At 39.8% G+C, this 25744-nt stretch overlaps 1 protein-coding gene across 4 annotated transcripts in view; it reads right to left on the reverse strand.

The window, feature by feature from the left end:
- CACNA2D4 (calcium voltage-gated channel auxiliary subunit alpha2delta 4) overlaps positions 1–25744 on the reverse strand; it is a 2573275-nt gene that overhangs the window by 515078 nt on the left and 2032453 nt on the right. For all 4 annotated transcript variants that reach the window (XM_044087505.1, XM_044087506.1, XM_044087504.1 and 1 more), the window contains 2 exons: positions 17358–17428; positions 16053–16128 (listed from right to left, as the gene is read on the reverse strand). In XM_044087505.1, the coding sequence (XP_043943440.1) occupies positions 16053–16128; positions 17358–17428 (147 nt within the window). The remainder of the gene's footprint in view (positions 1–16052; positions 16129–17357; positions 17429–25744) is intronic.

A 25744-nucleotide genomic window follows, 5' to 3' on the forward strand; every position in this document is an offset into this window, starting at 1 on the left:
AACTGCTTCATGTTAAAGAACTAGCAACATTCATGCATTACTATAGGCATGAAGGGTATACCCTGGTTTGTAAAGATTCAATGGGAAATTCCTAGTACAAGTTTTCTTGCTTCAGACTTGGCATTCCAGGTCTGTAAGGGCACTGTTTTAGGAAGCTTTGTGCACCACCAAGGGTTACTAGCATATACAATATAATATAATCTGACTTCACAAACAGACCTGCTATGTCTATGGTTCTGCACTCAAATGGTACTTTTGTTATTTGTAAAGGTATCACGGGGTTTCTAAATCTTGCATTAGGCACTGTTCCTTGTCACTCCAGACAGGCTGCACAAAAATTTTCTTTTTCTTTCATGACACCAGGCCAGTAAACTCTTACTAAAAGTCTAGCTTTAGTGTTAGTCATCCCAAGAGCACCAAGGCATGCTTTTGTGCTAATATCATTACAAGGGCTAAAAGGGCTTTGTTACCAACAGATGCTTATTCAGTTTCCCCTGCAGAGTAAATAATTTCCTAGCACAAAACGTAGATATGAAGTGGGGTTCTTGTGGCCATTCATTTCTCTTTCCATTCTTGCCTTGTTGTCTCTGGCCTTAGTTAGCATGTTAATTTCCCTTCAGGCATTATTAAACTGACATGACTTACATGGAGCTTAGGTAGGTCAGTGTCACAGTATTACAGGAGTGAAAGCACTTAGTGTTTTTTGTCTACAATGATAGCAGTGGGTATTATATACGCGTTGTCCTGTTTTGGTGTTTGTACTACCAAGATTTCCTTTTGGTTTCCATGGCTTCCAGTATTCATAGATTTATAGCAGTGCTGCCCAAAGTCTTCTTGGTTCGTTTGGATCACTTTCAGCAGTATGCTGATGTGAAATTGAGGGTGTAAGTTCATCTCCCTACAAAGACAGGTACAGCTTTTTCCTTCTTTTTCTGTCAGGGGTACTGACAGTTTTCCTTTATCTTGTTCTGCTGTGCTCTGCTATTATGTTTTCCAGCCATACACAACTGCGTAACTCTCTTCAAAGGTGTAGCAGAGGGAAGATTGCGCTCTGCTCAGCTTCCTGTCTCTCTCTGTTTGTTCAGTACAGCATTCGTTTGCGCACTCCTGAGTCTCTCCTACAGGCTTTTCTACATCAGTTTCTATAGTGAATTACTTTGTGACCTTTTATGTTGTTAGTATTAAACCAGAATTACAGTGGAGAAAAGTTAAGATAATAATCTTTTATTATTTGTTTTTATTACATGTTTTTATTGACTGGATGGTTTAGTCACATGATATTTTATTTAACTGGGAGTAATGGAGTATGACTTTGCCTGATGAAGTCCAATGGTTATAGGCAAAAGATCTTCACAATAACATTTTTATCATTCTCTGTGGCTATACATGTTTTTGTTTTATTTTATGTCTTTTTGTCCATCTATATGTTTAACACGTGTGTGTGTGTGTGTGTGTGTGTGTGTGTGTGTGTGCGTGCGTGTATACACATGATAGATGTACTGAAGTTAATCTAAACTTCAGTAGACTGGTACTAAAAACTTTGAACGCAAAAGGTCGGAAAAAAACTTGATACCCTAACATTTCATGATCCATGGCATAACCTTGAACCATGCAAAAGAATTCTAGTGTTTTTTTGCAAGGGGGAAGCCACATGCACTCCCTGTGGGGGTGCACCAGTATATGCAAAGTCCTTGGGGAAGGGACATATTTCTCAACCCTGTAGACTGTCAGTCTTTCACACCTGTCAACCATCAGTTTTGTTGACTAAAGTATGTCATCAAAGCAGACATTGACATGTGGGAGTTTTGCTTATTAAAATTGGTCTCATATTACATACCTGTCAAATGAGTAAGTATTTTATGCAAAATATTATCAGGTAGGAAGTGTCTACAGTTAGCTCTGCCAATGGCAAACAAATCCACCTATGAAACACATGGCAAAATGTCAATACAGCAAGCCCATGCTTTGTATTGACTTTAGCGTATTGATTGTTAGAGCCATCTGACTAGTGTTTTAGGCATTTTCTTTGTAGGCATCACTTAGACTGCTCATCAGTGATTTGGACAGCTTAGTGCTTTGATCTGTGAATGGAAAGTTTATTTCACTCCTAATAGCAAAGCTGCAGCTATGCTGTGGAACTATGTCCTGGGCAAGCGTTTAGCTGTCCTGATAGTTTGTTGGCAAGGATTTAACTGTCCTGATAGTTTTCTGGCAAGGATTTAACTGTCCTGACAGTTTCTCAGCAAAGGTTTAATTGTCCTGAGAGCTTGTGGGCAAGTGTTTAACTAGCCTGAATTTTTTGGGGCAAGGATTTAAGTAGCGTGATAGTTTGTGGGCAATGGTTTAATTGTCCTGATAGTTTGTGGGCAAGTGTTTAACTAGCCTGATAGTTTGTGGGCAAGTGTTTAACTAGCCTGATAGTTTGTGGCAAGTGTTTAATTGGCCTGATAGTTTGTGGGCAAATGTTTAACTGGCCTAGTAGTTTGTATCTGTTGGACCTTCAACAAGGCGGAAAGCTTTGTGGATTACAGCTCTTCCTTTAGGTAGAATAGGACATTTTCTGTCAGTGGTGAGCTATGATGACTTTTTTCTCTCCTTTACTCTTTATTGCTTGCTAGAATAGACAATGCAGGATGTAGTCACGATATGATTACTGTGAAATGCTAAACATAATTACTTCATACTTTCCATTTATATCTGAAACTGAGAAAGCAATACGGAAGACACAGCAGGGCATAGCTTGTCTCATCATTACAGCTAGAAGCTTACTTGGGTGTATTTAATTTTTATAATAGGTTCTTATCAAAACCAGTGAGTTTCTTAAGCCTTTTGCATCATCTGTTATACTAAAGGTTTACTATCAGTAGGGAGAAAAGAACTAAAAAAAGCACTTCAAAAGTCAGACATTTTACTACAGTCTGCCAATGTGTTTGGTTACTGTTTAGCTGACAGAGAGCTGATCTTCCCCTGTTCTATTTCACCACATTGTGCAGTTCACTTTCATATGTTACATATGACAATAATGATTTATCAATTAGTTTTAGGTCTTACATGCCGATCCCATATGAAGAAATAAAAAGTATTTATAACTGGACAAGGAATGATAAGTCATAATTATGTAAATATCTAGTTGCGATTTTATCTTGCACTCAGATCATAAACTGATGACTGTATTTTATTAAAAGGAAATTTGTTCCATAAACAGGTTTAGAAAGAGTACAGTGTTGGGCATGCAACTAGGAATATACAAGAATAAAGCTAGCTATTCCTAGGTATGAGTAACATATTCATTCCACTAAAGCCTATAGACTTATACTTAATCATATACTGCAGGCTGTGAACAGCACAATGGTGCATATTTAACAAATGAAAGAATACACTACTGTGATAGATCAGTGAATATCCAGATTCATATCCCCTGTTGACTGTACCAGAAATGGGTTTACCCAGGTTCAAATCACATCACAAGTTTTAAAAGTAATTTTATAATTTATTTAAAGAGGCAGAGTTGCATACAAGGTAATGTGAACATTTATATAAATAAATAAATATATATATCTTCTTCTTCTTTCAGCTTTTCCCAGTTAGGGGTCGCCACAGCGGATCATCTGTCCACTCATGATTGGCAGTGGAGTTTTACGGTGTTGAGTTGCCAGCCCGGCGCCCAACCTTCCACAGAAGGCACACAGACGCACACACTCACACCTAGGGCCAATTTAGAGTGTCCAATCCATCTACTGCATGTCTTTGGGATGTGGGAGGAAACCGGAGCACCCACAGGAAACCCACGCAACCACAGGGAGGACATGCAGACTCCGCACAGAAGGCACCCCAGCCGAGAACTGAACCAGAGAACCTCTTGCTGTGAGGTGAATATATATATATATATATATATATATATATATAGAGAGAGAGAGAGAGACACACACACACATTCATTATTGCTCAGTCACTAAAGGTTTGTAACCTTCAAAGCCTCAGACAAAATTCTTCAAGAAAATTGTAGTCATTATTTTCACTTTACGTTCAGTTTGTCTGCTTCAGATAGGAAAAGGTCAGCAGACCTTCATTCATGGTACTACAAGTTCCAAGACCAAGGACTATTATGTTTAGGGGAAATAATGGATAATGGCACTTGTTGCTTTTTAAGCAGCTGTCTCAATTCATGTATAAAACTAATTGTGTAATGCTGAATAGGGTCATATTACAAAATGATAAAAGAGGTGCTTCACAAATTTAATTGCAATATTATCACCTAATGCCAATGTATCTTTTACACAAAAGTTATATTTCTGAGAGCTCCTCTAAGTAATTACTTGTCATTTGCACAGAAGATCTGAGAATATCAGAAATGTAAATCACGTGCCCCACCATTTTCCTGTTTTAATAAACATATGTGCTTACATATGAACTCTGTAACTTTTGGCACAGATGCAATGGTTAAAAGCTAAATGGCCAAATGTATCATCACATATTGCTTCATACGTATTGTTTCCATTAAGATAAACTTTGTATTAATATTGTGACATTCATTACATGCAATTAAACTATCATCCTAGACAAGAAGCAAAATGTCCAAACCTTAGGAACAATTGATGCAAAGAAACAGTTACTATGCTATAATTGGCCCAGCCTGCTAAAATTTCTGATAGAAGGTCAAACGTTCAGACTTTTGTCTAAGTGTTCTTTCAAACTAATACCCTGATATGCAAGTTTAGTAATCTATTTTGAGATAATGCTTCCCTTTTTTGCAAAAAAAAAAATAAAAAAAAAAAATTAAAGTGTATGAATGATAAAATGGTGCTAAACAAGATATTGCTCAAACTGCTACAGGTCATGTGATACATACAGAAATAAAATGTCATCTGCTTTTTCCTTATAATTCCAGAGTGTTCTTTCTTATTATTATTATTGTTTCCACACAGCACTACTAAAGAAGTAATTTTATCTCGTGCACAAATACACATTGAAAGGATGAGCTGTAATAAATGAGCTAAAATGTATGTCATACCGTTGTAGAACAGTAGCCTTATGTATTAGAATGCTGCTATTGGAGCGCTCTTATGGTACATTCCCATTTTATGGTACAGTCCAGTCACAAGGTCACTGTATACTACTTAAAACACTGCATCAAGCTGATCCTAGAATATCCAGAACGAAAGGCTTACTCAGATCTTGGGTTTGGTGGCCTTACATGGATTGAGATGTGCAAAAAGGAATTAAAATATGTGCCAAGTATAAAGCAAATAATAAATCTTCATTAAATGCACCTTTACACCCACAGGAATTCTGAAACATTCTCATTGAATGCAGAGGGATTTGTAGGGCATGACTTCTTAACACATGCAACTACCAAAAACACTTAAGACAAAGTTTTAGCATACAAGGTAATCTGAAAATGATAAGTGCTGCAAACAGATCTTGCTTCACTAGTGTGGACATTGAAAATGTTTAGAAGGAGCATACAATTTGATAAATAACGTTCTCTCCATTCCATGCTATTTTTACTGATGTCAAAGAGACAATTGTGCTGAATTTAAAGGAAATGAGGAAAATAAAATATGAGATTGCGAGGAAAAAACTGACACTATTCTTATTTGAGTAGTGAATTACTTCTCAGGGTATGAAAAGTTTGTCTTTGGGAGAAATGCATATCCTGCAGAAGCTGAGATTTCACTTTTGCCTCGCTTGTACCACATCTGAAAGCAGACATTCAGAAAAAATGGTCTCAGAGGCAGAGTTTTGATAAAAAAAAAAATAAGTTGAGACATTTTGCACTAGGAGGTGAAATACTGATATCCTGGGGAGCTGAGAGTTGTTCAGGCCCTCTCTTGTGTTCAGAGGTCATCATTACTGAATTGCTTGTGAGGAAACATGCTGATCAAAGCAAAACTAAAGTTAAAGAAACTGTCCTATTCTGTGAACCTAAAAGAGAATGGAAGACTGACAGAATGTAGAGGTTCCCAAGTTTGTTAACAGGGGCACTTGTCATATTGTGGAAGCTGCAGCAAACAGGCTCATATCTGCACTTCTTGTGAACAAAGATGGATGTTTTGTGAAATCTTCGGTTACCATTTTCTACTCTGCCCAGAAAGTTTGTGCATAAAAAGTATATCCCTGCTTGGCCCAATGACTACGCCAAACAACATTGAAGCCATTTTTCTTGGAAATAACAAACATGCAGTTGGTTTCATGAAAACTTGGTAGCTAACCCAACATTTTCTAAACAGAAAAGTGCTACTGAAAAAATATCTTGTATATTCTTATGCTATGCCCCTAGATGGCACTTAGTTTACCAATAAAAGGTCAGCAGTCGTGCACACGTAGTGTAGGAATCTCTATAAATCAGATTATTTCTGTTCTGTTTCTGGTTTTTGAAGTGCTCTGCAGTTCAGCTGTTCCTAACACTGTTTCTGCTGCTTGCCAAGGAGTTTAGATTTCTTATTAAAACATTTGAGCCATTAAAGGTGTTTAACTTTCATCCCAAGATACAGTAAACTCCAAACCAGTATACACAGATATGGTAAAAAAGGCAAGTCAGAGTAAGAAAAGGTAACAAATTCCAGAACCCATAGCCTGATCATAAGACTGAATGAACTAATAATACTGATGGAAAAATAATGCCTTGATACTAGGACAGTAACATAAATACAGAACAGATACAGAACCATGGCTGTGATGTAAGCATGCTGAAATACACAGTTTATAGAATGGAACCATGGATCAGATGTAAACATATTGAAGTACGCAGTTTATAGGATGGGTAGGAAGTGCTACGCCCAGGATGGTAAAAATACTCTCATTAATATCAGCAAGCAACTGAGTGCAAATAAAGTATAATAAAGCCAAATTTGAGGTAAAGATGGTCTCCCAGGTATAGGACAACCACAAGGCTTTCTTTAGCTATGTCCAAGACTTCAAAGGCAGCACACAGCAGTGTGTGCAGAGCCGATTGTAAATGGAGCTACTTACATGGACCTGGAAGATATAGCAAATTGTTGTTCAACAAATTCAGCTCCAGTTTCATTCACCCTCTCTACCACACTCTTCCTCCCAGGAAATACCATCAAACAACTTCCCTAGCTATCCCGATGGAGCAGGTCCTAAATGTGTTCTATAAGGCCAAAAATGCTGCATCAATGGGCCCTGATAGTTTCCCAGAATGCCTTCTAAATAGCCTGAAACATGACCTACTGGGAGCACTGGAGTCAGTATGTAACCATGATAGGCTTTGTGTCACATAACAGAGAACTGCAATCATCATCCCTTTGCTTGGGGGTGGGCCATCAATGGACTGCGGACTGCAGTCCCATAAGTCTGACTAGTCTCATATGCTAAGCCATGGGAAGAATTATGATGGAAATTATTAATAAGGACATAGACATTATTAATAAGGACATAGACAATCTTCAAATAGTGGTTTGGTTTCATCAAGGGAGAATCATGCTTACTAAACCTGATGGACTTGTTTGAGAAGGTCACCAAAGCAATGGATGAGGGCAAAACAGTGCGGACTGCCTACCTTGGCTAAGGCATTTGATACAGTATCTCACTCAAGCATTGTAAACAGCCTCACAGATATAGGCATAAACCCTTATATTATGCTCTGGGCAGCCAGCTGACTCTCAGATGGGACCCAGGAAGTTAAGATAAAGGAGACTTACCTCCACAAAGAGGCTGGTCACTAGCAGAGTCCCTTTGGACTTTGTGCTGGCTCTGTTCCTTCCTGGGATCTATTTCTCAGAAGTCAAGACCAATGTCAAGGGCCTCTGGCTAACCACATTTGCAGATGATTGCAAACTAGGAGCAGTCATAGAATCCCCCCAAGACACTAGCATCCTACAGGAAGGACTAAAGTAGACAAATGACTGGTGCCAAAGCCATGGCTTAAAACCCAATGCCAAGAAATGCATAATAGTATTATTTGGGAAATCAGGCATCTTAGGAGGTTACCTCATTGATAACACACCCCTAAGAGTAGAACCAGTAATTAGAGATTTGGGTATGTTTGCAGATAGTAACCTGATGTTCATCCAACATGTGTCTAAGCTAGTAAGAAAATCACTCTATGTTGCTTAACTTATAAGCAAAGGGATGGCATCTAGGTCCAAGGAATTCATTGTTCTACTGTATTCATCCCTCCATCAGACCCATCACTGACTACAGCACCCCTTTTATTATGCATCTGACCAAGCACATGCAACAACTGGGAAGTCCGCATAGGTTCTTCACAAAAAAACACAGGGTGTAAACAGCATGTCCTGTGCAGACTGCCTCAAAGCCCTGTTTCTGTACTTTGTTTCCCACAGACTGTTGGGAGGTGATCTATGCCTGGCAGCAAAGCATCCTTGGATCCCAGTCTGATGGACCTTTTGCATACACACAAAATGAATAGCATCAGAATTACTTGATCTAGGGATTTAAACTTTGTTTGTGACATAAATAGGACCCACTGGAGGGACAGGTATGTGTCTTAGAGAATTCCCCTTAATTGGAACAGGCTTCCCCATCCATGTGAAATAGAGTTCTTCTCTAACCCTATTCAAAAGAAACCTGGATCAAGGGATGGGAAATCAGCAATACACTGCGGGCATAGCACCTATGTCTGTAATGAACAGAGGCAGTCTGTAAATCGTGCTTACCTATACCCCTTAAAATAAACTGCAAGGCACATAAATCTGTGGGATATAATTGGAATACTTGACTAGGCTTATAAAGGCCCTGGTGGTCATTAGCCTAGTATAGACCTATGAACCTGTGACACAAGGGTCATTAGCCTAGTATAGACCTATGAACCTGTGACGCAAGGGTCATTAGCCTAGTATAGACCTATGAACCTGTGACTCAAGAGTCATTAGCCTAGTATAGACCTATGAACCTGTGACTCAAGGGTCATTAGCCTAGTATACATCTATGAATCTGTGACTCAGGGGGCTGGGATGTAAACATACTGAAATACACAGTTTATAGGATGAGCAGGGTGGATAAAATGTGATACGGGTCTGGAAATAAAAAGTAATCAAAGCAACAGAAAATACAAATAAACATGGAGGTTCAGAGCCAACGTGTCACATGGGTAAACGGAAATGCCAGAAAAATCTACACAGGAGTTACATACAAAACCCTTCCTCATGGAGAAGAAGAAACAAGAAAATGAGAGGTTATTTTCTTGGTATAATGCTGAACAGTTAAACCAAGTAAATACGAACAAGGACACCAGGCAACCAGAACTCTTCTTTACCAGTTTAATTAAGCGCTTTTCGTCATACAAGGTTGAATGACTTCTTCAGATAAAAATAAGGAACACAAGTGCTTACTATTTATATGTTTTCCTACCCCTTCCAGTTCAATTACCTCCAATTCAATTAAATTAAATTAAATTAATTAATTCATCCAGTAAGTTATTGTAACTTTCAAACATTTAAAGGGGTATTTCATCAGCAGTTATAGCTCTAACTCACAGCTCAATGGATAGTATACATACATACACTTGTAAGTGCCTTTATATATCTTATGAAAGCATTGTATGACTTTCAAATAAATATCCATCCTACTAAACATACAAAAATAAATGAAAAAATATATAGAAATACGTTTTAAAACATCATTATAAAATAAAAAACTACTTAGAAAATTTTTAAAACACTATTTTTCTTATACCCTATACTTCCTATACAGAATAAACCAGGAGTATAAAATCATCTCTTTAAGCTTCTAAGCTTCAAGAGGCATGAAATGTTGCAGTGGTCATTTAGACCTGGTTCCATAAAGGCATTGGTTTTAAATTGCCATGATAATTCTCGTTCCTCTAGAAGTAAACTAAAAGGGCCCCTTCTACTGTCAATTTGTATTTGATCCAGGCCTATGAATTTAAAAGTGTGATTAGGGAAGGATAGAATATGCTTTGCTAATGCATTATCTGCTTTCATTCTAGAGATAGCGTTAATATGTTCATATATTCTATCTCTCATTCTCCTCTCTGTCTTCCCTATATAAAAACTTGTACAGTTTGAACACAAGGCCCCATACACTACAGATTTGGAATTGCAATTAAAATTGTGATTTGATACATATGTCCTATTATTTATCAAATGTTTGCTACCTATCTTAATATATTTACAATAGTTACAAGTTTCCACAGCCATATGACCCTTTGACATTGCCTTTCCCCTTTATTGGTTTACTTTCTAGTAGGGTCTTTAAATTCTTACCCTTCCTAAATGTTACTTCGGGGACTGAGCCAAGGGCTGTGGAACATTTCCTATCATATAAGAGTACGTTCCAATTTTTGTATAGAATGTCCCTTATGATGTTACTTTCCATACTGAAAGTCATTATATAGCTAGTACTTCTATCTTTAGTTGTAATACTGCTAATATTTTTACTTCCAGTGTTCGTCCCCTTGTTTAACCCCCCACATAGCTCTATGGTTATGACCTCTTCTACAATATTATTTGGGTCCTTTACGTTCAATAAGGGTGAAATAATCCCATTCTCTCTCTTAGTGTTGACCTCTTCCAGTATATTAGTTAGAAATGTTTTAGGGTAACCTCTATGGATGAACATTTTTTCTAGTAACTTACATTCCTGTATATAATCCTCATCACGTGTGACCATGCGGGCTGCTCTAATTACCTGTCCTTTTACAATGGCTTTTTTCTGTGCATTGGGGTGATTACTCGTATAATGCAGAAAAGAGTTACAATATGTCTCTTTTCTATGTATTTTTGCATAAAATTGTTTGTTCACCTTATCTTTAACCAAGGTAATGTCCAAGTAGTTGATTTTATTCTCATGGAACTCGGATGTGAATGATAGGAAATTAGTAGTGTTATTTAAATATTCTACCAAGTCTAGTCCTGTATTCTTTACCATCTACAATTTTTCAAGCTTGGACATTGACCCTAGTTTTGTGGAACTTTTATCTAAAGGGTATAATTTTATACCAAACCAACATATGGACTTGGTGGAAAACATCAAAGACTTGAAACTTTTTGTTAGGAAACTTAACTTGAAACTGTTACTAGGTAATACTGAATATGTTAGACCTACATATTATATTCCTAGTGATTACAACCCTCCATTACATCCAGCTCTCCAACTCTTTGAGGCAATTATGGAATTAGACCTAAGAAATTTGGCAAGCAAAAAAAGTAATTTATTTTCGAACAATACTAGTAGACCACCGAATATTACTCCAGATGAAAAAGCTTTCCTTCAACTTTTTAAGACATTAAATGTCAGAGCAATAAAACCTGATAAGGGAGGGGGGTTAACCCTATTTGACATCTGTGACTATAATAATAGAGTCTCTGCAATTCTGGATAAAGAGGCATATAAAAAATCAAGTATTAATGAAGTGAATAGAGCATACCAGCAAATTAAAGGCTATTTTAGTGACCTCTTCATAGAAGGATACATCGATATAGACATGTATAATTATATAAAAACAGAATGGCCCAAAATACCTGTCTTCTTTGCTACACCTAAGATTCACAAAAACTTGTGTAAACCCCCTTTTAGACCAATCATAGACGGAAGGGATTCCATTACATATGGTAGTGCAAAACTAGTAGATAATATTTTAAAAAAAATATCTAGCTAATGAAACCCAAATTTGTAAAGACTGGTGGGCTTTCTTAAGCAAAGTAAATGAATTAGAATACAAGGAAGACTACAATTTTCTAACAATAGATGTGGTAGACTTGTATACCTCAATCCCACATGATATAGGATTGGAATGGGTGAATATATACCTGGTTAAGAAAGGAGCTACCAGTAATGAAGTTTACTTAGTTACAACATTGTTGGATATTATTCTATCCAACAATTACTTCCTATTTAACAAGGAGTTATACTTGCAAAAATGTGGAGTGGCTATGGGGTCCCCAGTAGGTGCCAGCTTTGCAAACATAGTCTTGGCTTACTGGGAGAATAATTTCATCCTTAACATGGAACAATTTACATCTATTATCGTGTATTATACACGATACCTGGATGATATCTTTATCTGCCTACGTGGAGATAAGAATACAGGACTAGACTTGGTAGAATATTTAAATAACACTACTAATTTCCTATCATTCACATCCGAGTTCCATGAGAATAAAATCAACTACTTGGACATTACCTTGGTTAAAGATAAGGTGAACAAACAATTTTATGCAAAAATACATAGAAAAGAGACATATTGTAACTCTTTTCTGCATTATACGAGTAATCACCCCAATGCACAGAAAAAAGCCATTGTAAAAGGACAGGTAATTAGAGCAGCCCGCATGGTCACACGTGATGAGGATTATATACAGGAATGTAAGTTACTAGAAAAAATGTTCATCCATAGAGGTTACCCTAAAACATTTCTAACTAATATACTGGAAGAGGTCAACACTAAGAGAGAGAATGGGATTATTTCACCCTTATTGAACGTAAAGGACCCAAATAATATTGTAGAAGAGGTCATAACCATAGAGCTATGTGGGGGGTTAAACAAGGGGACGAACACTGGAAGCAATAATATTAGCAGTATTACAACTAAAGATAGAAGTACTAGCTATATAATGACTTTCAGTATGGAAAGTAACATCATAAGGGACATTCTATACAAAAATTGGAACGTACTCTTATATGATAGGAAATGTTCCACAGCCCTTGGCTCAGTCCCCGAAGTAACATTTAGGAAGGGTAAGAATTTAAAGACCCTACTAGAAAGTAAACCAATAAAGGGGAAAGGCAATGTCAAAGGGTCATATGGCTGTGGAAACTGTAACTATTGTAAATATATTAAGATAGGTAGCAAACATTTGATAAATAATAGGACATATGTATCAAATCACAAATTCAATTGCAATTCCAAATCAGTAGTGTATGGGGCCTTGTGTTCAAACTGTACAAGTTTTTATATAGGGAAGACAGAGAGGAGAATGAGAGATAGAATATATGAACATATTAACGCTATCTCTAGAATGAAAGCAGATAATGCATTAGCAAAGCATATTCTATCCTTCCCTAATCACACTTTTAAATTCATAGGCCTGGATCAAATACAAATTGACAGTAGAAGGGGCCCTTTTAGTTTACTTCTAGAGGAACGAGAATTATCATGGCAATTTAAAACCAATGCCTTTATGGAACCAGGTCTAAATGACCACTGCAACATTTCATGCCTCTTGAAGCTTAGAAGCTTAAAGAGATGATTTTATACTCCTGGTTTATTCTGTATAGGAAGTATAGGGTATAAGAAAAATAGTGTTTTAAAAATTTTCTAAGTAGTTTTTTATTTTATAATGATGTTTTAAAACGTATTTCTATATATTTTTTCATTTATTTTTTGTATGTTTAGTAGGATGGATATTTATTTGAAAGTCATACAATGCTTTCATAAGATATATAAAGGCACTTAACAAGTGTATGTATGTATACTATCCATTGAGCTGTGAGTTAGAGCTATAACTGCTGATGAAATACCCCTTTAAATGTTTGAAAGTTACAATAACTTACTGGATGAATTAATTAATTTAATTTAATTGAATTGGAGGTAATTGAACTGGAAGGGGTAGGAAAACATATAAATAGTAAGCACTTGTGTTCCTTATTTTTATCTGAAGAAGTCATTCAACCTTGTATGACGAAAAGCGCTTAATTAAACTGGTAAAGAAGAGTTCTGGTTGCCTGGTGTCCTTGTTCGTATTTACTTATTTTCTTGGTATGACAGAGAAAAGGGGTGTAGTTCTGCTGGAGAACTTAATATTGTTATAATTAGGGATGAATAGAATGGCTGTATTCTCTGCAGGTTTGTATACTCCTTGCTTCTTCTTCACCACACTGCTGCTTGTAAAAGTGTCTCACATTCTGCACCATCACTAAGTGACCTGCCGCATCATCTGAAAGTGATAGATCAGCAACAGTTATTAGACAATATGACTCCATTTTGCTCCAGTTTATGTAGCAGCTGTGTGTTAAAGATGAGCTCTTGCTCTGTTTTCCCATTTTGTTAAGTAGTAGTTGAGCATTACAGCCTCCCTCTAACCCTTGATGTTCTACCCCCAGTGCAGTAATATGCATATTACTAGGGGATGACATCTCGATACTTTATGAAGATTTTGGCCTCCATCCCATTGCCTGTCAATATCCAATCCCTTACCAGATCATGTATTTTACTAGCCCCAGTGTTAAAGTACAACAGGCAAGCAAGGCAAAAGCTGGGGTATTTTGTTGAATGATGTGAACATCCTCCCCTCTGTTTATTTTAAGGTGCGATGGGGTGCCTGTTATACTGGGCCTTTTGTTAGTGTGTACATTCGTGACCCCAGCGTGAGTGCACACACTTCTTGGCAGGCTTGTGCCTCCCACATTTCACCAGGGTAGCTGCTGTGACAGGACTGCACCAACTTCCTTGCCCTGCAAAGACTGAACTGATGTCAGTGACCATCTCTGGCTAGCTACCATAGCACCAAGGCCACCGACCTCAGGTTGTCTGGGATGTATTTAGCTTCAAACTTCCAACACCATGGAACTTGCTTCCACTCAGTCTCTTTACTAGAGAAGTCTATGCATGCTGTACAACAATGCCTGCACAAACAAGCTATACATCACAGTCTGCCAAGTAATACAGACACCATCACATTTCTTGTGTAATTCTTACTTTACAAAAGTCTACGAATTGTATCTCTTACCCTCTTGTTACAGACTAAATTATGTTACAGGTGTGAACAGTTATTATACAAACAGTAATTTTTTTCTTGGTGTCAGTATGTACTTCTAGTAATGCACAGAAATATGCAAACCAGAAAATGTACATATATGGACATAAGATAATGCTGACAGAAGAAGAGGGAGTGGCCTACCTAGCCCTCCTGAAGAGTGCAGCAACTTTGTATGCACCTGCATCACCCCCACTTTCCTCTGTCCCATATCCATTGGAATATTTAAATTGTTCAGTTTCCCCTCATAGGTCTGCAGAACACTGACATACCTTGCAACCTCCAAGAGCAAGAAATCTGGACAAAGGCCCCAAATCAGGCACACATTTTAAATATTGCTCTTATAAATGCAAAAAGTTGCTAGAATAATAAGTTTTATATTAGCATGGACTTTCTGAAGGATATGAGATCTGAAGCTCAAATGTTTGTCATTATTTAGTATCTTCAGTCCTCAACTGCAAGTTTTCAGAGGAACAGACCAAAAATATGAGGCAAAAATCAACATTCTGCAAAAATCCAGATAGTTGAGAGCTATGAACAGCAGTGATTCAGAGAACATAAAGGTAACAAGCATAGGAAAAAAACAACTCTTTGAAAAGGACTTAATGCAAGAGGGGAGGTGAAGACCCCAATGTTTTTTTCTGCTTTCAGCACAAGTTGCTTTTAAAGACAAACATATATTCTATGCATAAGAATTGCTGTATGAATAATTTTGACATTAGACATACAAATGTTTCAAATGTAATAGTTATTAAAAATATACCTTGTTTCTTTTATTCTGGCTGCTATAATGCCCTGTATTTATTAAAAAACAAACAATAAACTGGTCTACACAGTAATAAATGACAGACTGGATTACAGCTGTTTGCATTTCCTGCATAGTCTCTGTGTATCTCTAACACTGCAGGTAACTGTATCTCTTTCTTTGTAAGATTGTGGTATGATTAGTTAACACCTAACCTGCCTTAATCACAAGCTGTCCCGTGCTTTTCTGTAATACATACCATACCACACACTGAATGAAAACAGTGAACAGTTTAGCAATAATTCACTTCTTACACATCACATTTTTTTCCTGATTCCATCTGTATTATAAATGAAACATTAAGATATATCATACTTTTGGCAGTTCAAAACCCCAATTTTTATGCTTATATTATGGACCCTGCCAACGCATGTTTACATTTAGTACTGTAGAAATTATTGTATAATATTACCTATACAACATTAAAGCAGATTAGACATTCTGTGGGTATTACTGGACAGCCAGATGCCTAAACCACATTTCCCTAATAAAGCTGCCATGTTTTTGTACTTAATCAGCAGCTCAGAAAAATGAACCATACTTACATTTTGGAGAGGCTGAGCTCCATTATGGTGATGCGGTACCATCTTACACATGGCTTGGAAATCGTACATTGACACCCTGAGGGAAAAAAAAGAAAGAAAGAAAGGAAGTGAATATTAGGAGTCAGAAAGCCAAGGCAAGGCAGTACAGACAGAGTAATTGCATGGATATGGAGTTATCAGATACTGCAGCTGTGTCCCGTGTGCTCACAAGTTTACACCAGGTGATACCACTGCAGTGCAGGGTAGCCACCTTTTTAATTGCCCAAAGTGGTACATTTTTTGTGAAAGAGTGAAATTTTGCAGGACAAACCATACTTAGAGTCAGTACAAAGGACTGAACTTCACTTTGTTTGCAAAAATTGAAGCTTATTTTTGTAGCATTGGGTTGCTTGTGCTTTTTCATTTAATATTTAAGTGTTTCATATGCAAAATAATATGTTTATGCAACTATTAAAGAAAATGTGGGAAATATTTTTTATCCTAAAATCTCGGGAAATTTACCATTTTTAATTTTTTTTATTTTTTTGCAGGACACAGTTAACCAAACAGTGCAAAGAAGGACAGGTGGTGACCTAACTGCGATCTCTGTGACTTCATAGCTGCTCCATTTCTAACAATGAATGCTTTGGGGAAATACCCATGACTCCAATGCATCCAGGTAAGAATTACAGGAGCTAATGCGGAGTACTGGTTAATAAAGGTAGCAGCTAGAGTACTGGTTACTAAAGTTAACAGCTACTTCCGCACTTGCCTCTAGAAGTTACACTAGTGTGGTGCAGAAGTGGCCGTGGGGCACAATTAAAGTATTCTCAGCCTCTCACAAAGAGATCACTGCACACAGCACTGCAAGGATAGTGACTGTGAAAGTGCTATGATTAAGCATACTTCTCCAGCAGCACTCAGAACCAGTGCAGGGTAAACACAGACTAGACTGCAGCTTGGGATCACCTTTGGCAGAGGTCAGAGGTCACAGCAGTCAGCGGTGTAGTAGTACAGTACCAGAACTGATAACACAATTTGTAGACTACTGTATATGCATGCTCCAGAATGAAAATGTGAAATGCCGGCTAGGAAGTTCAAACTGCCTGCAGTCCCACTTTCTCCCAACATGTGTCTCCACCAGACAACAATATCTGCACACTGACAAGAAATGGGGGAGGGGAGCTAACGGCTGCTGCAGTACCTTTTAACTTCTCCCCACAGAATGCAGTACAGAAATTGACAGTGATGATTGCAGAGATGATGGCTCTGCTGCCATGTTGACTTTGCTTAATAAAATATTTTACTTAGTAAAAGTTTCCTTACTGTCGAAACATGCCCATGTTCAAAAGTTGTGTCATCACTGAGCCATCCACTTCCCCGAAAAATTTTCCTGCCTGTGGGTCAGAAATGAAATTATTATTTAGGATATTTCATGACAGGGTTGTCTTTAGAGATGAAATACTTGTCAGTCACGTATACCCTGCTGACAGCTATTTATTCACTCTGTACAAAATGAGTTTCCTTTAACTACATAAATTTCATGCTCCATATAAGACTGAGGGACAGTAAGCTAGGGTACCTGTGCTCAGAATGGTATTTTAAAAGATAATGCCCCTTCCCTGACTGACATAGGTCATTACTTTGTGATGGCACCCAAGCTAACTCATAATTCAGCTGCATAATGAGACCAGGAACCCCTCGAGCAATTTATAACATGTCAATATACTGCAGTCATTTGAAATAAAAATCCAGGCTTTAAAACAGCATTGAGGTGTGGGAGTGAAGTACTGTCAATCTGATTTGCTGAGTTTGTGTGCATACGTACAGTGTGTGTGTGTGTGTGTGTGTGTGTGTGTGCGTGCGCATGTGTGTGTTTGTCTTGTTCTTTCTCTCACACCATCACAGCTTCTTTCTTTCTCTCTCTCTCTCACTTCCTCTATGGCACCTGCCTACTGACAGAGTGTCAAGTGACTTCTGCATATCTCCATATGCCTCAGATTTTTGCTGACTTCTGTAGAAATAACTAGTCTAACTTAAACCCTTTTATATGATTCTGTCTTTGTGGGACTTCTACTAACTACGATATAAACAGCTTAACAGCAGGCCAGTAAATTCTCTTATCAAAGTTTTCTGCTAATTACTGTACAGAAAACCTACTAACCTACTTTATATACAGCCCTGCTAAGAGAAAATAGCTTCAAAATGTTCTGGCAAGGCAATTATTTAATTTATAAACTTCTGAAATCTGACAGTGCGTTTATTTCATCAGTGTTTTGTACTGTGATGTTGTTATCTTGTTTATACAATTTGAACATGTAATTATTTGGAAAACATGTTTACCTGTTTAGTGAGCTCAGTGTACAAACCCTGATACTGAAGATTAGGTGTAGACATTGACTGATGCGACGCATATGGCACGGTATGCAAAGTTTGGTGTTGGTGCAGAAGGTAAACAAGCAAGCTTGACATCATCATCCTTGTCTTCTTTAGCTAATCTGTTTCACTAACTGAACCTTAACTTCACCACATCACTTTTTTCACCTTACTGTTCTTAATCCTCCTTGGTGAACTCATACCAGGTATTGATTCATTGGCCCACAGCCCTTGTTAAGGTAGACCAGTGTGAAGATTGGGTGAAGATAGGTGAAGGCTGCCAGCCTAGCCAGATAGAATTTTGCAGATAATTCTGTCATCTGTAAATATTAATGTAAACCACAGGCTTGTTGTCTTAAATGGTAAAAATAGTGTTACATGTGGAACTGGAAAAAAAGGTAACAGTGCACTACTGACCAAGTAAAGCATTTTTGTCTTGACCATCCAACTCATCAGCACTGTCTTGCTCTATACGTAAGTTTATCTTAGACTTGTGTTTTCTCTTAGAAATAGCTAGAAACTAGAAAGATTAGACTAAGTGTTTTTCTGTGATGTCAGAACTGTACTACTGAATTATTTTAAGTATTTCTCTGTGATCTCTGAACTCTTGACTAGCACTGTGTAGTAAAAAGTATTGTCTTGTGTTTTGACTGTTTATTAAATATTTTTTAAATGTTTCAACTGTGGCTGTTTTTGTAGAGATAATTTAAGCTCTTTAGAGTACTTGCATGCCTGTGGTAAAATTGTACAAAGCCACTTCAATAGCTTTAGCCCTGGGCTATACAAACAATTTGATAATAATATCGCACAGTAATAATTGGACACCCTTTTAAGGGCCTTGAGTAGCTGACAAATATTAGTGGGTGGCGGCAGCTGATACTAACGTATAGTCTGGGAAAAAGGAGCACAGATGGAGAACCAGGAGTGTCTGTGTGGTTGTATAAACTCTTCTCAAAGTGTATGTGTGTGTGTGTGTGTGTGTGTGTGTGTGTATGTGTCAGCCTCTTGGGCTGGGACATGAAGCACTGGTTGGAAAGAGAGGGTGCTGGAGGTTTTAGCTTGCCCACTAGGCTGAGATCTAGACACTATAGCTGTGCCAGTGGGGAGTCTTATTGGGGACCTGGAGAGCAAGGGAGCAACCAGCCCCGGACTGTGATCTCTGTGTGCTCTTATGGGAAATTGCACTTTACTGTGTGTATTTGTTATCCTTTCCTCCTATATGAGACACCCCTCACTGGTGTTAGTGGTGAGGATTGAGGCTCCTTGATTGCTGGGCCAGGGCACAGGCATCACATATTAATTGCTTGGCAGTGGTGGGATATCCACACCACATATTAATTGGTTGGCAAATACTAATTGGCTTGTAGTGGTGTGGGTAGATTGAATTCCTATGGCTTGTGTACAGTGAGCTTTGAAGGTGATTTGTACTCTAAATCAACCATGCAGTGAATACTCAGAGTTCAGATCACAATTGTTTTATTTCTTTTGTTAATTTAGTTAGTCAGGGTGAGCAGGCAGCATGTCAGCAGAGGAGTATAGAAAGCTGACAAGGAGCCAGCTGGCTGAGATGTGCCAGGCTGGGGGACTGGTGCATGGAAACCTGACTATGGCAGACCTGATTGCAGCCTTACTTACAGCTGCATCAGAAAACAGCAACCAAGAGGACAATCAGACTGGCAGTGGAGATATAATACCCTCAGAGAATGGACAGCTCAACCTTTCTGCAGAGGACTTAAAAATCCATGTGGAGCTAAAGAGACTTGAGTTGGAGGCCAGGTGTTTGGAGATAGAAGCAGCTGAGAGACTGAGGAATCTACAGGCTGAGGAGAATGAGAATCTGCTATGCCTGGAAGCTGAGGAAAAGGAGAGGAAGAGGAAGCATTAGAGGAAAATGCTGACTCTTAGACAGAGTCATGGAGGTAATGGGGAAGGGAGTAACTGGACCCCAGTAGCACAAAAGGTCAGTAAATTTCTTCCGCAGTTTAAAGAGGGAGATAATTTTGATAGTTTCATTCATATGTTTGAGAGGGTATGCAAACAGTATGGTGTTGAACAAAGGCTCTGGGTACAGTTCCTGACCCTCTTACTTCATGGTAAAGCTGTAACTGTTTTGTCAAAAATGTCTGATGTTGCATGTTTTGATTACACTGCTGTTAAAAATCACTTGTTAGAATTGTTTAAGCTAGCACCTGAAATGCATAGGAAAAAGTTTTGTGAGCATAGACGCAAGGCAAATGAAAGTGTGTGTGAATATGTTGCTGAACTGAGCACTTATTTCCATAGGTGGGTGAGTGGATGTTAGGTCACCACTTTTGAAGGGCTGGCAGACTTTTTGGTGAAGGAACAAGCCCTTAGCACTTTGCCTGAGGACATGAGGATCTGGTTAGCTGAAAGACAATGTGCAACTTCAGATGAGTTGGGGAAGAAGGGAGACCTATACCTGGCAAGCAGGGCAGCCCTGCACAGGAAAGGGACCCCCAGTACTGCTCATGGGTCTAAAGGAACCCATGGTGGGCAGCACACTGCCCCAACAGAATCTGCCAGTAGCAGGGGAAGCCACCAGTCCAGGTACACATCCAGGAGCTGGGGTTAAATGTTTTGAATGCAACCAGTGGGGCCATGTGGCATACAGGTGTCCATGGAGGCAAGGTGGGGAACAAAAGGTGAAGGAGCCAGTAAGTGGGAAAGACAAAATGCCAATAGTAGGTTGTTTTGAGACAACAAGGGTACCAAACTACCATCCTGCAGATGTTCTGATAGGGAAGGATTTGGATGAGGCAGTACCATGTGTTTGTGCAGTTACACGCAGTCAGGCTAGGAGACAAGCATGTGGGTGTGGTAGCCTGGGGACGCCCAGACAGACTGCATACTTGCAGCCAGGACTGGTGAGGTGGTTACTTCAGGGAGGGAGCTACCCTGTAGCAGTGAGACTGAAGGTGAGCCACAGCTGCTTGGGGGTACTGATGGACCCTTGGACAGAGTGGCTGCAAAGGTAGAGGTGAGTAGTAGTACCCAGGCTGACAGTGAGGCACCACTGTCAGAGGATTTCAGACTTTCTGTGGAAGGGGAGCTGGGAAGGGTTACAAGGAGAGACTTGAGACAGGCTCGGCTCTCAGAACCTACATTGCAAGGCCTGAGGCAGGTAGCTAGGGTGACACCTGATTCTTATGGAAAGGGGGAATCTGTATACTGGGACAAAGGGTTAGTCTACAGAGAGTGGACCCCTGAGGGAGGGCTAGAAGGTAAGACAGTACAGCAATTGGCAGTGCCTAGAGCCTACCATCTGGTGCTTCTAGCCATAGCCCATGGTATTCCCTTTGCAGGTCACATGGGCATAAAACGTATAAAGAGGCATATTATGTAGAACTTCTATTGGCCTGGAATTTGCAGAGATGCAACAGGGTACTGCAGGACCTGTGAACAGCAGGACCTGTGAGCAGTGCCAAAAGGTAGGCAAGGCAGGAGACAAGGTGAGAGCTCCTTTGATGCCTTTGCCTGTGATTGAGGAGCCATTTCAGAGGGTAGCTATGGATATTGTGGGTCCTCTGAGTACCCCAAGTTCCACAGGGAAAATGTATATCTTAGTGGTAGTGGATTATGTTACATGATACCCTGAGGCAGTGGCTTTGTCCTCCATTGAGGCAGAGAAGGTGGCAAATGCTTTGTTAGAGATTTTCAGCAGGGTAGGTTTCTCAAAAGAAATACCAACTGACAGAGGTGCCAATTTCATGTCAGATCTGCTGGCTTGTCTATGGAAGCCTGTGGGGTGAAGCACATGAAGACCACTCCCTACCATCCCCAGACTAATGGTCTTGTTGAGAGGTTAAACTCTACAATCAAGTCCATGCTACGGGGATTTGCAGATCAGTTTAAGAGGGAGTGGGACAAATATTTGCCCCATCTGTTGTTTGCTTACAGAGAGGTTCCCCAGGAATCCACAGGTTTTTCACCCTTTGAGTTGCTGTATGGGCATAGGGTGAGGGGACCTCTAGATTTAATTCGAGATGAGTGGGAAGGTGAGTGCAAGTCTCACAAGGAGTCTGTTGTGGAATACTTCCTGAACCTCAGGGCAAGGCTCAGGGAACTCATGGGCTTGGCACAGGAGAACCTGGCAGAAGCCCAACAACAGAAAAAGGTGTGGTATGACAGGAATGCTTGAGCTAGAGAGTATGCTGTGGGGCAGCAGGTAATGGTTCTCATTCCTGTCAGACACAACAAGCTGCAAGCAGCTTGGGAGGGACCCTAACAGGTAGTAAGAAAGGTAAGTGATGTTAATTATATGGTGGAAGAGCTAGGTAGAAGGCAGTGGCACAAATTGTACCATGTTAACATGATGAAACATTACCATGATAGGGAGGCCCTTGTGCTGAGCATTTGCAGTGGATTGCAAGAGGAGTCTGAGGGAGATCTGGGGACTGATCTCCTCAGTGAGGTTCGGGCTTACACCTCAGTGAAAGGGGTAGCAATGTCCAAGCAGCTATCTCCTACCCAGGTTCGAGAAATCTGAGCAGTGTTGCAGGAATTTGGAGACATAGTCACAGGGAAACCAGGTGCATCCACCTGGGGCAGCACCAGGTGGATACAGGACCCCAAAGGCCTATTAGGCAGGCCCCTTATAGAGTGCCTGAGAGAGTCAAACAGATGCTGATGGAGTAGGTACAGGAGATGTTGGTACTAGAGGTGATTCAAGAGTCCAACAGTCCCTGGGCCTCCCCAGTGGTGCTGGTGCCAAAGAAGGATGGCAGCACCAGGTTCTGTGTGGACTACAGGAAACTTGATAGTCACATAGAGTCAGATGCTTACCCCATGCCTAGGACAGATGAGGCCCTAGAGCAGCTGGGTGGGGCTTAGTATCATACACCCATTGATCTTGCCAAGGGTTATTGGCAGGTGCACTTGACTCCCAGTGCTAGAGAGAAGTCAGCCTTTGTGACTCCTTTTGGCTTGTATGAGTTCACAAAGATGCCCTTTGAGATGAAGAATGCCCCAGCAACTTTCCAGAGGCTGGTAGATCATATCCTAGAAGGAGCAGGGGGAGGTTTGCCCTTGCTTACCTAGATGATACTGCCATCTACAGCCATTCCAGGCAAGAGCACCTTCAACATGTCAGGGAGGTGCTGGGCAGACTACAAAGGGCAGGGTTGACCATTAAGCCGAGCAAATGTCAGGTGGGTATGGCAGAGGTCTCCTACCTAGGACATAGGGTGGGGAGTGGTAAGATAAGGCCAGAACCAGCCGAAGTGGAAGCCATTCAGGCATGGCCTGCACTTGTTACTAAAAAGCAGTTGAGGGCATTTTTAGGGACAGCAGGGTACTACAGAAAATTCATCCCCAGTTATAGTACCAGAGCTGCTCCCCTCACAGACCTGACAAGGAAGAACAGACCAGAAAAGGTAGTGTGGACCCCAGCATGTGAGCAGGCATTCCAGAAGCTTAAAGAAGCTTTGGGAGGACCCCCTGTGTTAGCCAGTCCAGATTACAGCAAAGAATTTGTTGTGCAGGTGGATGCTTTGAACCATGGGGTGGGGGCTGTACTTATGCAGATTTCTTCAGAGGGGGAAGAGAACCCAGTGGTTTATCTTAGTCATAAGCTCCAACCCAGGGAGGAATGTTATGCAGCTGTAGAAAAGGAATGTCTAGCCATAATTTGGGCATTGTAGAAACTTCAGCCTTATCTGTATGGAAGGAAATTCACTGTTATGACAGATCACAACCCCCAAACATGGTTAAACAGAGCCAGCCAGCAAAATACCAAGCTGCTAAGATGGAGCCTGAGGTTGCAAGTATATGATATGTCCATGCAGCACCACAGTGGGATTAACAATGCCAATGCAGATGGGCTGTCAAGACAGGGAATGGGGTAAGGTTCACTCAGATATGCCTAACTCCCTCAAGCAGTGTTTCTAAAGGGTCACTTGAAAAACTAGCTTGAGTTCTCCAGGGGGGAAGATATGTGAAGATTGGGTGAAGATAGGTGAAGGCTGCCAGCCTAACCAGATAGAATTTTGGAGATAATTCTGTCATTTGTAAATATTAATGTAAACCACAGGCTTGTTGTCTTAAATGGTAAAAATAGCGTTACATGTGAAACTGGGAAAAAATGTAATAACAGTGCACTACTGACCAAGTAAAGCATTTTTGTCTTGACCATCCAACTCATCAGCACTGTCTTGCTCTATATGTAAGTTTATCTTAGACTTGTGTTTTCTCTTAGAAATAGCTAGAAACTAGAAATATTAGACTAAGTGTTTTTCTGTGATGTCAGAACTGTACTACTGAATTATTTTAAGTATTTCTTTGTGATCTCTGAACTCTTGACTAGCACTATGTAGTAAAAAGTATTGTCTTGTGTTTCAACTATTTGTTATTAAATATTTTTAAACCCTTTCAACAGTGGCTGTTTTATTAGAGATAATTTAAGCTCTTTAGAGTACTTGCATGCCTTTGGTAAAATTGTACAAAGCCACTTTAATAGCTTTAGCCCTGGGCTATACTACCAATTGGATAATAATTTTGCACAGTAATAATTGGACACCCTTTTAAGGGTCTTGAGTAGCTGATATATATTTGTGGGTGGTGGCAGCTGGTACTACCGTATAGTCTGGGAAAAAGGGGCACAGATGGAGAACTTGTGCCAGCCTTCCCCAGGAGTGTCTGTGTGGTTGTATAAACTCTTCTCAAAGTGTGTGTGTGTGTGTGTGTGTGTGTGTGTGTGTGTGTGTGTGTGTGTGTGTGTGTGTGTGTGTGAGCTACTTGGGCAGGGACATGAAGCACTGGTTGGACAGAGAGGGTGCTGGAGGTTTTAGCTTGCCCACTAGGCTGAGATCTGGACCCTATAGCTGTGCCAGTGGGGAGTCTTATTGGGGACCTGGAGAGCAAGGGAGCAACCAGCCCTGGGCTGACTGTGATTTCTGTGTGCTCTTAAGGGAAATTGCACTTTACTGTGTGTATTTGTTATCCTTTCCTCCTATATGAGACACCCCTCGCTGGTGTTAGTGGTGAGGATTGAGGCTCCTTGATTGCTGGGCCAGGGCACAGGCGTCACAACCAGCACCACCTTCCCAGTTGCCTAATTCTTCATCAACTCTGCCTGACTGAGTTGCATATAGTGCAACAGCTCTTTGGTTTATGTACTGAGGGTAGTTGTGAAAGAGATGGAGCTTACAGAAGTGCAGTCAGAGACCTCAGAGACATTAGCACAAATACCTGCACCAATGGGAGGGGCAAACAAGTCAGAGAAATACTGGCTTAAAAGGAAAGGAGAGCAAGTCAAGAAATTATATCTTAAAAAAATTTAAAAAACACAGGAAGAAAAGTGACGCAAATGCTGGACCAAT

The sequence above is a fragment of the Protopterus annectens genome, chromosome 11.part0, assembly GCF_019279795.1.
Source record: "Protopterus annectens isolate FY-2018-M chromosome 11.part0, PAN1.0, whole genome shotgun sequence".
Classification (NCBI taxonomy): Eukaryota; Metazoa; Chordata; order Ceratodontiformes; family Protopteridae; genus Protopterus; species Protopterus annectens.